Raw genomic sequence first — 13,412 nt, 5'->3', positions numbered from 1 at the left:
ATTTTATAAGAAACCAAAATACTGGGAGTTATTTTGGCTTTTAAAAAATCAACAGCGTGTTTAATTTCAGCAGAATGGTCTTCATTTACTATTGTATTTATTCATTTAATTTATAACTTGCCTTTCTCCCAGTATGGGATTCAAGGTGGATTATACTATAAGTTAACACCAAACATAGTTAATGACAATGGGTAATACAAAAGTCTGAAAAGCAATAAACAATAATATTTTTTTTAAAATGCTGATATTTTAAATAATAATAATAATAATAATAATAATAATAATAATAATAATAATTTATTTATTTCCTGCATCTCCTTTCCCGGATCTAGGCAGGTAACAACAGTCCAATAAAACAGATATACAGACAATAATAAAATTTCCCTAATTCCCTTAACCCTCCTTTCTTCTGCTAAAAATACACATAAACATCAAGATAAAATACAATCTCCCCAGTACAATGGACTTAGTTACAAACTAAGGATCGACACAGGTCAAATTACTCCAAGAGACCATCAGGAGAGGTGGTGAATGAGTGAATGGATCAGTTTGGTTAATTCAGCTCGAGGTTAGTCTGGAAAGGCCTGCTGGAAGAGATCCATCTTTATCACCTTTTTAAACGCTTCCAAAGATGTAATATGGTGGATCCCTTCCGGCAGGTCATTCCATATTTTAGGAGCGGCACTTGAAAAGGTCCTCTGGGAAGTCACCACTAGCCTGGTTTTCTTTGGCTGGAGTAGGTTCTTCCCACATCTGCATAACTAAGTAATTACATCTGCATAACTAAGTAATGTCTGCATTTGCCAATATTCTACATCGGCTACTTAGTTATGTAGATGTATAACTTATAACTTAGGGCCCATGCAGACTGGCCAAAATAAAGCTGCTTCGGGTCACTTTGGCGGTATGCTGTTTAAATGACACAGGCATCTTAAGAGGCCAGAAGCTGCACCAAAACTGTGCTCCAGTCCTTAGGACTGGAGTATGGCTTTGGCATGGCTGCCGGCCTTTTAGGATGCATGCATCATCCAAACAGCATATCTCCAAAGTGACCCAAAGCAGCTTTATTTTGGCCTGTCTGCATGGGCCCTAAGTTATGTCTGCATAACTAAGTGATGTTTGCAGAACTAAGTAACAATGTAAAATATTGGCAGTCGGTTAGCAATATTCTACTTCAGTTACTTAGTTAAGTCAGCATAACTAAGTGATGTCTGCATAACTAAGTAATAATGCAAAATATCAGAACACATTTGCCAATATTCTACATCGGTTGCTTAGTTACATCTGTGTAACTAATAACATCTCCGGGCCCAACTCTCCCCAGCCCACCTTAATTACATGCAATCAAATCTGGCAAAGGAGGTCCCTCAAGTGCAAGGAGGGTGGGATTTACACTCTCTTCCCACCAGTGAGGGAGGCTGCAACAGGGACTCGCAACAGAACTCCTGCTTGTAATTGTCACAGCCTTGTTTGCTGGCAGGAGAAGGGTGGGAACATCCTTCACCCCAACTGAAAACTGAACAGGCCCCCTTTGCCTCATCCAGCTGGTGGCTCTAAAAGTAAGCTGGGGTGGCATTTATGTCATTTTACAACAAAACTATGCCATTTTATTGACAACAAAGCACTTGCGGATCTGTAACTCTAGGCTACAAATCCATAAAAGCAACACTGTATACCAGCCCTTAATTTAGTGGTTGTTTAAAAAGACAGTTTATTTTTTTTTTTAAATTTTCTTTATTAAGTTTTCCTCTATACAATTTCCATCGTTTTCTATTAAAGCAACAAGTAAATATCTACATATGAAGTCACACATTATCCTCTCCCCCCTTTTTCTCTCCAGCTGATCTTATTACCGATTTTGTATAATTCTTCATGTTCTTTTATTATTATCTTCCCATCTATGTTGATTTTTAATAAGTCTTTGTATCTTAGCCACTCTGTCTTATACTCTTCTTTTCCAAAAAAGGAGGGTGGGATTTACACTCTCTTCCCACCAGTTTAAAAAGACAGTTTAAATGTGGTCACTGGCACACATAAAAGGCATTTCCCTGCCCCCATTGCAAAAGTTTATTATTGGCAACCTGATCATGTTGACATGTGCAAAGTCCTTTCTGTTCACACTTCACATCCAAATAGCATACCAGAACCAGCAGTGTGTTATAGCTGGAATGTTTTTGGCTGGCTTTCACTTAGTCCTTAGGTACCTTCAGATATCATTTACATTTGTGCCTCCCTGGAATTGCACAACATGCTGGTGTTTACCCTGTAGAAGTTGCCAGCAAAGCTGAATTACTAACAAAAAGGTGTTGTGTATTGGAGCTCAAGACCTGGGAAGTTAAGAGTTTGGCACTCGATGTTTGGGCACAATAGAACTAACTTCCAGGTAAACAGGTATATGTTTACATTGTCAGATAGGTTCTTGCTTCCATTGGCCTAACAATCATATCAATGCAATGTCTACTTGGGCTAGAATGTAGACTACATGTTAAAATGATTCCCTTTAGTTTTGATTCTGCATCAGTAGTATTTATCTGCGGCACCCACATCTGCACCCGAGGTAAGAGAGGCTGCAGCTTGCTTTGGAGTGTCCTGTAAAAAAGTACTGTTGTAATGATACTAGTTAGTTTTTAGTGTGTCTCTGGTCCTGTCTGCATGGGCCAGGATACTCTGGGGCAGCCTGAAGTATCCTGGCCTCACAGCTCTCCATTACTTGGCCCCCTGTTTCTGTGTCGTGGTAACTGTCACCATGGATGTCCTGCTAAGTCACTAGCTGTGTCCCACACTGCCATGGGTTGCTTGCTTCTGAAGTCAGAACAAGAAGCTCAGCCTTGAACATATGGCTGGGCACCTTGTTCTGATCTCAGAAGTGAGGGGCTTGTGGTGGTGAACAGGCTGGACAGCTGAGTGGGACACCTGTGTGGTCAGCTGCCATGGGGCAGGAACAGAGGGCTCCAGTTCTTCCCAGAAGACTGGAGTAACAGTTATGTTTTTAAAAACCATTTAAGGTTCTTATAACCTGATTCTGGTGCAGAATGTACTGGACGTTGTCTGGACTGCTTGCACTGGATCTGGGGTTTGGGATGTGCATCAGGGATGTGGTGGTGGGGACAGGCCTTTTGGCCCATGCAGGCGGGGCTTAAGAGATTATGGGAACACTTTGTTTTTCCTGTCAAGGACAAAGGGTAATATCTTGGGGCCACATGATGGTATAGGTGGAACAAGATCCAAAGCACGGACATTGCCTTCTCAGTCTGTTTCTCTCTCCCCCCCCCCTTCCCTCTTTTCTCTGTCCACCCATACTCTTTCATACACCTCTTCTTTCTCTCTCTTCCTATTGGATAACCACTCTCATTGTCAAGAATCTAGATAATGCCCATGCCCATTTATTCTTTGCCTGCATGGTATGGGAGAAAGAGGAGGGTGAAATCTCGACCCACTTTGGTCATCATTGGGTGTTGCTTTAGAGGACCCAAACCTGCCAAAAGGCCTGTGTGCAGAGTTAATGCTTTGCATTTGCTTTTCCTTACAAGTAAAAACCAAGCACAAACAGGTATCACATCATTTTTTTTAAAAAAAATTCAAGAGGGCCCTGGGGAAGAGAAGACTTTGCTTTGGTGACTGGATCCAGTTTGTGGGCATCAGTTCCATTGTCCTGATCTAAATGAACTCTGTAGCATGCCCCATTTCCCCATAGTTGCACATTGAATTCAAAGAAACATATTATATGTGTCTTCCATAATATTTAAAATCGAAGAGTGTTGTTCCAGAGAAACACATGCAGCCTTGAAGTAATCTTATCAGATATGTAACCGCAGCCATCACATGGCAGGAAGTCCTGTACTAAAGGGAACTCAGAGTTCTAAATAAACACTTGTCCAGAAGTCCAGGTTTTATTAAGAAGCATACTTGCACATTAGGATCAAGTTTCTGCTGCAATGCTGACAGTGTATCAGATATCATGCCGTGGTACTAGAGCAATGTAGTATAAGTTGTGGATGGCTACTAGTCATGATGGCTATGCATAATATCAATTATCAGAGGCAGTGTGCCAGTTGCCGAGGAACACAAGAGGAAAGGTTCTACATACCCTCCAACTGTCCCCATTTGGCATTAATCCTTTGTCATCCCACTTTTTCAGCTGCTACTTATTTCTTCCCTTTGTCTACAACTTATTTCAGTTGCTGCAAACTGAGTTCAAACTTAAGTGGAAAAGTAGTTCGCACACAATTAATTCAGCTGAGAGGATAGGAGAGGAAGATTAAGAATCTTGTCCTTCACAATAGTCTCAGATCAAAGCAAACTGTTCCAGTGAATCCAAGCTTATCTGTTCTTCCTCATTACAATGAGCCCTTGGTATGCGCTGGGGTTTGATTCCAGGACCCTCCATGGATACCAAAATCTGTGGATGCTCAAGTCCCATTAAATACAGTGACATAATGAAATGGCATCCCTTATCTAAAATGGCAAAAAATTAAGTTTGCTTTTGGAATTTATATTATTTTTGAATATTTTCAAGCTGTAGATGGTTGAATCTGTGGATAAAAAAAATCTGTGTATACAGAGGGCCAACTGTAATATCGTTTGCCATCTTGACCTCATTCTGATGATGCTTGGCTATATGCAACCCAGTTTTCACTTGTGACACTTTGGAAGATATGATGCTGTTATGCTCATATCTTGCTGATGGGCTTCTCATAGGCAACTGGTTAGCCACAGTACAAACAGAATTTGGAATCTACTGTACTAGAGAGAAAGCTAGACTTAAATCTTAACACACAATCCTAAACAATAGCCCCATGAGACATACATTGGTTGCTTTCATAATGACTTAGGGGCTTATCACATTACAAAATAAAACTAATTACCTCTGCTGAATTACAGTAGATTTTGGGAATTATCACATTAAAAATGCCACCAAATCTGCCAGGCGACTGCATCTCGGCTAAATCCCAGCTCGCAGCCGCTCTCAGCTGGCTGATTTTCAAAAACAGGAGCTTCCCATTGGCCAAGATCCCTGGTGGATACCAAAATCTGTGGATGCTCAAGTCCCATTACACAAAGTGGCACAGTAAAATGATATCCTGTTTATAAAGTAGCAAAATCAAGGTTTCTTTTTGGAATTTATATATTTTTAAAATATTTTCAAACTCTAGATCCTTGAATCTGTGGATGAATAATCTGTGGATTTGGAGGGCTGACTAATTTAGGCAAAACAACACAAATGAAAGACCAAAATAATCACTAACACAGGAAGGAGTGTCATTTCCTGAATGAACATGCAAAATATAGGCCTTTGAAGCTAGGCTCTAGGTCTCTGTCTTGTGAAGTAGGATGAAGGCAGGGTGACCAGAGACAGGACCTTTTCAGTTGTGGCATCTTGCCTTTTGAATTATCTTCTAGGAAATTTTGTCAGGTGCCATCCTGGGTTTGCTATTTCTACAGATGTGTTGAAAACATTTTTGAGGGCAAGGGACAAGCACTTTCAGGCTGCAGTCCTAAAACCAGGAATGGGAATTGTGTGGTAGTCCAGCATTGGCAATGATGGGAGGAATGCTGAAAGATGAAGTCCAAGAACATCTGGTGGTTGTAGGATTTTCATCCTTGAGAATAAGACCCATTGCACTAATGGGACTCCCTTCTCAGCAGACATGTATAAGATTGTGCTGTTTCTCCATAAGGCAATGGTGGGGCCTGTGTAGCTCTACAGATGATGTTGGATTGTACATCCCCGGCTAGCTAGTGTTGAACAATGCTGGAAGCTGCAGTTCATCAGTATCTGGAGGGCTGCATGATCCCCCCCCCCCCCGCTCCCAGTAAAGTGTTGCATTTTATTTTGCTGATGTTTATTCACTTAAAGAATAAAATGAATCCATGTTGAAAATCCAGAGAGCCTAGCGTACTGACTGTGGGACTCTGAAAGTTGGGGGATCAGGGGAGTTGTTGTCCAATAAGTCACTTCCTAAGCTTTGGGTCAAATCAGTGACTAGATGTCATAACCGCAAAGGAGGACAAGGCACCGCAAAATATAGGACAGCACAAAATAAAAGCTAAAACCAATACTATAAATATAAATTTATTTCATATGGTTTATTTACAGCTATACTACATATCCTGAATTTTATTATGTACTCAACTATAGTTTTCTCATGAACTTCATTAAAATGCCTTATTGGCTTGCAATGTACTTATAGAACTCTGAGCAAGAGAGAGGCTTAACATTGTACTTTACTAGCAACAAACTCTTGAGTGAATTAGCCCTTTCATTTCTCCATTGTGCTGAACTTAAGGGAAAGAACCTTTTCAACATTTATCGCCTGACATAGTTGGTGTTCTTTTCCCTTCAGAGAAACAAATGATCTCTGGGCTCTCTTAGCTGCTCCTAGAAAAAAGAACTTTAGAGGGATCCACTTTATCCCCCTATTTGCAGCCAGAACAGGCTGTCAAGTAGACAAATTTCTCAAAGTCCAACAGTAAACATGGTTTTACCCAATGGACTTCTTCATCATGCTCAAAATGGAATTCTTCCTGGACAGAAGGATGAAATGTAGAGCATGTCCTGGAAAAGGAGGACATCTGGTCACCCTGTGTCAGTCAAATCCCATGGGGTGTAACAGCTATCCTTAAGTCCCAGCTTTTTCAACTTCTTTCTGGCACAGCAAGCAGAATGACAGCAATGTAGCAATAGTGCCACCTTCTGTGCTGCTCCAATTTGGAATCCAGGAAAATCAAAAGGGTGGCGCTGTGAGTAAATGAATATGTGCAAATGAACCACAGCCACATGTAATTTCCCACCACCATGGGGTTTGACAGTAGTCCTTTGATGGAATGAACATGGCTGAATAACACAAATGCAATCATTTGCAACAGTTCATGTTAAGCAATCTAAAGCTGTGGTGCCATGATCTCGTTTTTCCTCATTCTTCACAGGAGAAAGAACTGGAAAATCTAGCTGCTATGGATTTGGAACTGCAGAAGATAGCTGAGAAATTCAACAGTAACCGGCGGGGATGAATTTTGCCTGGCCTAATACTGGAAATGGTGAAGTCTAGCTTTATTTACAGTATCCTCCCTATTGGTAAAGTCACTGCCATGAGTGTTGTTTTCTCCCCTTCCTAACTGGGAATGCAGTTTACTATCCACTCAACATGTGATTTACATGGGTGCAAGCAAGCAAGCATCTGTATTTTCCAAATATGCTAAGAAGACCTGATCAGCATGAATTCTAGTGTATAGACCTCTGTGCAAGGCATTTTTAAATGTGCGTGGAAACAATTGTCTTTGTGTTCTTCGGAAATATATTCTTTGTCTTTGTTTGAAATAATAAAATCACATTGTCCACAATATTCCATGCTTGCCTTCTCTGTTAAGTCTTAAAGTGATTTACAGTGTTGCAGTGATTAGAGAGAATGAAGGACAAATCATAGCTAAGACATCTATGTCACGGGAGCCAATGTGATGGTTCTGAAGAAGAGTGTAGCAAGTAGTAATAGCAAGTATGTTTCTATACTGCTTATTGGTCAATTAGTGCTCCCAAAGTGGTTTATAATGTGTAAGCCAGTATCACCAGAGCACACACAATATCTTGCTGCTATCAGCTCACCGTACAGTTCAATACTCAGCAGGGCTGGCCCTACCATAAGGCAGAATGAAGTGGTTATCTGGGGTATCAGACTTTTTCTTTGGCTGCCATAAAAGGGCAACAAATTGTTTGGTAAGATTTTGCATCATCATCATCATCATGATCGATTATGTTTCTCCAAACCTACCTTTGTTGCCTGACATGGTCCCTACCAAAGCATTTCTGTTGTGCTGAAGATCAAATTGTTGGGAAATGGTGTCCACCATGCACTCCTGGGGGCAGAAACTGAAAGATACATACGTCTTTTCTTACTAGTGCTCCTTGGCTCTGCCATTGCCAGATATTGTGTATTTGTGATGGCTTCATTTTGAGCGTTGCTGTGTGCCTTCAAGTCGTTTCCAGCTTATGGTGGCCCTAAGATACCTATCACAGGGTTTTCTGAGGCTGAGTTCACCCTACGAGTTTCCATGACCAAGTGAGGATTCGAACCCTGGTTTCCAGTCATAGTCCATAGGCACAGTGAATTTCAAGGCCAAACCAACATGTGAGACATGTGACAGTTTTCCCTATTGATTTTTGTTCTCGATGAAATGCAAATTAATTATCTAAATCTGATTGTTGTGGCAGTTCCCTAATGGGCTGTTTTCATGACAAAAACAAGTATATCCAAGGAAAGTGACTTTCCACTTACAAGGGAAAAGATACCAGGTAAACACTTTTCTCCAATGTGTATACATGCACGCGAGAGAGAAGTGTGTGCATGTGCCCATCCATAAAATATCCATGTTTCCCACATCATATCTAATGTGGCCCTCAAGCCCTACAAATTATGCCTATTGTAGTTACAATATCATTTTATCACAGGTTGGTGTTCCTCACTTACAGAGCCAGCTTGAACTTTAGGCAGAATGAGGAACCTTCCCAGGCAGCTAATGTAGTGGCGCATCAGTGAGGAATTGTAGGTGCCATACAACTTACCTGTGGGTCCAAGCTTCCTTGCTGTTCTTAGGCATAGTAGAGGATTTTGTCCTATGGACATTGCCAAAGAAGACCCAACCATCACTTTGGTTGACTTGTGTACATAGAATGGAGGAATGCAATAGCAATAGCATTTACATTTCTATATCACTTCATAGAGAACTAAACACTCTCTAAGCAATTTGCAATCCGTAAGCCAACAAACTGGGTACTCATTTTACTGACCTATGAAAGGATGGAAGGCTGAGTCAGCCTTGGAGCCCTGGATCAAATTCGTAACCTTGCGGCAGCAGAACTAGCATTTAACCACTGTGCTACCAGGGTTTCTTTAATGCCATTTATCCTTCAGTTCAGCCATCTGGCCATATATATTCTGGACAGAGCCTGCCCTCATTCTATTCTTACAATTGTTCTGCATAATAAATTGACTTTCTGAAAGCCATCCCTGACTCTCATTAAGTGATTTGAGTTTTAAACCATTACATTTTGCTGAAATTATTCAAATTTAGCTGCATTTAGCTGACAAATAGTCTCATGGGGGGAATCAACATTCAGCTCAGCTTTCTAAATTGTAGTTCTGCTAAAAATTTAAGAGCGACAATTTGTGTGAAGCTTACAAGACATCTGGACAGACAATTGACAATTAGACAAAAAGAAAGTTTATGAAAATATAATTTCCCTTCTGTTACCTTATGCAGTGCTTGTGTGGAAAATCAGAATGCTGTCCACCATGAAAATAAAACCGAGCAGCAAAGGCAGCCTTATGTTACCTTGCTACAGAACATAGTGCTTCCACTTTACACGTGGCACTCTCAGCTTTCACACTGATGGATAATTTTCACATTCACCATTGCTCCGTTGTTGGATGGGTGAGCAACCGCAATACATAATGCTGTTGAGCCATAGGTTTTGTTGATAGGTCTCTGAACTCCCATCATTGTCTGCAATTATTGTTGTAATTCAAGAGGTTTCAGACACAGATACGCACAGATACCTTAATATTCTTGTTCGTAGTATACCACTACAATCCATTGGCAAAGCAATCCCCAATACTTATTAAAGCTATCGGTGCCATTTTATATCACAAAACCTGTTATAACTAGGATTTATATATATTTATGGCTACTTCCCACATCTTTCCCCACGCAGATACATGTGAGCTATGGACCAGAGGGAAAAAAGATAGTCCTGTGCTCAAGCATGCCTCACTGGTTCTATTCCAAGCATTCCTACTTTTTTTCCTAAACTCTTCAGTCCCAGAAATCAGTAAGTGAATGGGACAATAACATAAAATAAAATGGGAAATTTAGAGAAGGCAGAGCCCAGCCCAACCATCCATGGCTTGAAAATCTTCAAATATATAAATTCCTCAAGCAAACACTAATTTTGCTATTTATAAAAGATACACCATTTCACAATGCCAGTCTATTTAATGGGACTTGAGCATCCAGATTTTGGTATCCACAGCAGGTCCTGGAGCCAAACGTCAGAAGATACCAAGAGTCCACTGAACTTGGATGGGGGACTGCCAAGGGGTTATCAGGTAGTGTAGGCTGTATTTCAGAGGAAGGAACTGGCAAAACCACTTGAGTATTCCATGCCTAAGAAAATCCTATGAAATGCATAGTGATGCGGCAACTTGAAGATGCGCTTGTACACATACACACACAGAACAGCTTTTCAAGATGTGAAGCAGCAAGGAATTGCTTCCAACTCAATGGCATTTGTGCTACAAATGCTGTGCTGACTTCCTCAGCTATTTCCAAGCTTTACAGTAAGCTGGAAAGTAGTTGTGATCAATACCAGTAAAGCAGCAGTTGCTAGAAGTCTGGGAAAATATAATTTCATACAGATTAATTCATATCCTTTAAAGAAAATGTACAAACTACCACCAATAGTGATCTTTGCCATTTGAGGAATGCAAAGGCATTTTAAAATTCATCTTGACAAGGTATGGGATGATCAAGAGAGTCATCGGTGAGATCATAGAAGGGCCATTTGAGGAAGCTTAAGGTCTCTAAAGGTTTAGTGGGTGGGTAATATGATGGAGAGAAACTGAATTCTTAGTTGTTTCCAAATCATGTTGCATAAAGGCTATGTGTTAATGCATGCGTGAAAAGGGAGATCACACCAAGGCCTTTTCTCTTTGCTGGTAACTTGCCTTTCAGGCAAGTTTTTGGACCAACCAACCTGAAATAAGTCATCTCTAACTCACTTGATGGCAACAAGCAAAGGGTGGGAAATGGGCCATCCTTCCTTTCTCTTCCAGGGATCACAGGTCTACAACTGTTCAGCACAACTGTCATTAATTGGTAACTTGCAAGATTAGAAGCAATTGAATTATCTATGCCAGAATTAGTACATCTGCCCTCACTTCCAATGGCAGACCTGTGTTAGCAGCAGAAACAACAGAAATGAGCAAGTCACTGTTGTTGTAGACACATTCAAATCATAACTGATCCATTGTCCAATGACTCTCTGTCAATACAGCACGACACAGAATTAAATCTGCTTCCACTGCTATTGCTTCAGGAAATCATCCTTGGACTAGGCAATATGACTGGATTAATCTGAAGATGCAAATAACAGGTCATTAGGGTCACAGTTCAGATGCCCAGAGACATTTGTTGGCATCCAAGACAGCCACGTTCCAAAGAGGACATCTGAATCCATATATAAATATTATTATGGTACACATGGATAGTATAGTGGGCCCTCCTTATAGGTGGATTTGCCACGCACGGAGTTGAGCATTCGCAGATGGCAAACCCATATTGTCCCCAATGACAGCACACATGCACCCACACTGCCACTGGGGACAAAAGTCCCTCCCCTTCCTCCCTCCCTTCCTCTCCTTCCCTCCCTCTTTCCCTGCTTACCTGCTTCCTCAGCAGCTTCTGCCCTGGCTTGGCTGCGGAGGCGGAGTCTGCCAGAGCTGGGGCCAAGGGTTGACTTCCAACTTCCAAGGAAGTTGGAGTATGTTGTGTGGTCCAGAGCTCCGCTCTGCGACCCACAACATACTTCAGCTCCCAGAATTCCATAGCCTTGAGCCAGAAAAGAGTTAAAGAAGTGCCAAACTGGGTGACTTCTCCAGTGTGGATGCAGCAAGGGTTTCAAGGAAGCCAGAGCCAAGGCTTGGATTTCAAAGCCCAGAGCCTCCGTCCTGGGCTGCTGGCTGGGCCTGGGGCTCCCTTGGAAGTTGGAAGTCAACCCTTGACCCCAGCCCCGGCAGACTCTGCCCCTGCAGAGAAGCCAGGGCAGAAGCTGCTGAGTAAGTGGGTAAGCAGGGAGGGAGGGAGGGAGGGAGGGAGGGAGGGAGGGAGGAAAAGAAGGAAAGGAGGGACCTTTGTCTTTAATGGTGGTGTGGCAGCATGGCCGCACCACCATTAAAGACAATGGGACTTGAGCATACTCAGGTTTTGGTATGTGCCAGGAAGGGGGGGGGGGGGGCTCCAGAACGGATGCCCCGCATATAACGAGGGCCTACTGTATACACAATTTTTGGAAACAATACATCAATGAAATTTCTAGTTTACCTACAGTACAACCACATTTTACAAATCATGTTTTCATCTTTTACCATCCACTCCATAATTACCCAAATGGGGACACATGTTGGTGTTGCTGGCCAGCTACTTTCATATTTCCACCCTAATAACTCATGATTCAAAAGGGAAAAAAACCCTTGTATTACAAAAAAGTCTTATAATTTATTGAAATGCAGTTTTACAGAACATAAAATTCCACATAACAAAAGGTGTATTGTTTAAAAAAGATGAAAAACAGCTTTTATGTTTTAAAAATGATAATATATGCAAATGAATTTTAAAATTTACATCTGATGTGCAAGCATCAAAAGTCCTGTTCTTCCCCACTAGCAGTGATAAAAGCATATCACATCATCAGTGTCACTGGTGAAATAACAATTTCATGGGTCTGAGATGAAACTGGACATGACATTTGTAACCAAAGGAAGTTGCAGTAAGATTAGACACAGTGCTATTTTTAAACAAAGTATGTGAATCCAGAGTAAAACACAGGTACAGAATAGATTGGAGTTTCAGTCCATTTTGGCAACATCTCCAGGAAGAGTGACTGTTACGCCATGAAGTCGTTCAGTAGGTGAACATATGCATTTCTCAAGTTACGGCACTACCAAGCCCAGGCTAACTATGACACAGTGATTCTTCAGTCTCCTTTCAACTGATAATGTCTCTAATATTCACCTCCTCCTGACAGCAGATGGAGGAAAAAGTGCACTCTTCTGAGCTCTTAAATGTATTTAGTAATACAACAAAAGGATAATTTGTGTCCTATGAAAAACAGCTTCTGCAGGTGTTAAAGGTGTTCTTCAAGTTTACGTTTTTTAGAGGTTGGCTCATTGGCTGCCTGTTCTGTATTGTCACCAGTTTTTATAGCCTCATTTATAACAGTGATGCCAGTCAAAAGGTACCCACCTCCACCACTCATCATCAATTTGGGATGACTTCGATCTGGCAAAACCTACCAAGAACAAGAAACGCACACATTATCATTATGAAATAATTCAAGCAGGGCTAGTATGTGTATTCACATTGGATGGCTGTGGTTCTAAAAGAATTCAGAAGTATATTAATATTATATAGTTTAACATATATAACTAAAAGCCAGGCACTGCAGCAAAAACTATGGAGATATTTGTCACAGTGTAAGCAAATCAGAGAAACATAGGGTACATTCCACAATTGAAGCACACTTCTGTGTAATTTTTAGTTTGATGGGATGGGGAACTTTTGGTTCTCCAGATGTTTTGGGCCAGCTTTCAGCAGACCCACCCAACATGGTCAACAGTAAGGGACTGGGGGAATTATATCTG

General features: G+C 41.2%; 2 protein-coding genes across 4 annotated transcripts in view; one reads left to right on the top strand and one right to left on the bottom strand.

Annotated features, from left to right (window-relative positions):
* The window catches only part of LOC149305252 (secretogranin-1-like), a 28,432-nt gene extending 21,088 nt beyond the window's left edge, over positions 1–7,344 (top strand). Inside the window, exon 5 of the mRNA XM_089477852.1 lies at positions 6,928–7,344. Coding sequence (XP_089333978.1) covers positions 6,928–7,011 — 84 coding nt within the window. The 3' untranslated portion in view covers positions 7,012–7,344. The remainder of the gene's footprint in view (positions 1–6,927) is intronic.
* A 4,844-nt stretch (positions 7,345–12,188) lies between these two features.
* Positions 12,189–13,412, bottom strand: part of TRMT6 (tRNA methyltransferase 6 non-catalytic subunit) — a 46,899-nt gene continuing 45,675 nt past the window's right edge. For 2 of the 3 annotated variants that reach the window (XM_089478053.1, XM_089478054.1), the window contains exon 11: positions 12,190–13,060. In XM_089478053.1, the coding sequence (XP_089334179.1) occupies positions 12,896–13,060 (165 nt within the window). In that variant the 3' untranslated portion in view covers positions 12,190–12,895. Of the gene's footprint in view, positions 13,061–13,412 lie in introns of all 3 variants that reach the window. The other variant, XM_089478051.1, reaches the window with a different exon arrangement.

The sequence above is a fragment of the Sceloporus occidentalis genome, unplaced genomic scaffold (assembly GCF_023333645.1).
Source record: "Sceloporus occidentalis isolate IW3139 unplaced genomic scaffold, rSceOcc1.0.p SCAF_12, whole genome shotgun sequence".
Taxonomy (NCBI): Eukaryota; Metazoa; Chordata; class Lepidosauria; order Squamata; family Phrynosomatidae; genus Sceloporus; species Sceloporus occidentalis.
Note: the sequence above shows the minus strand (reverse complement) of the source record. Positions and strands in the feature narration are given on the sequence as shown.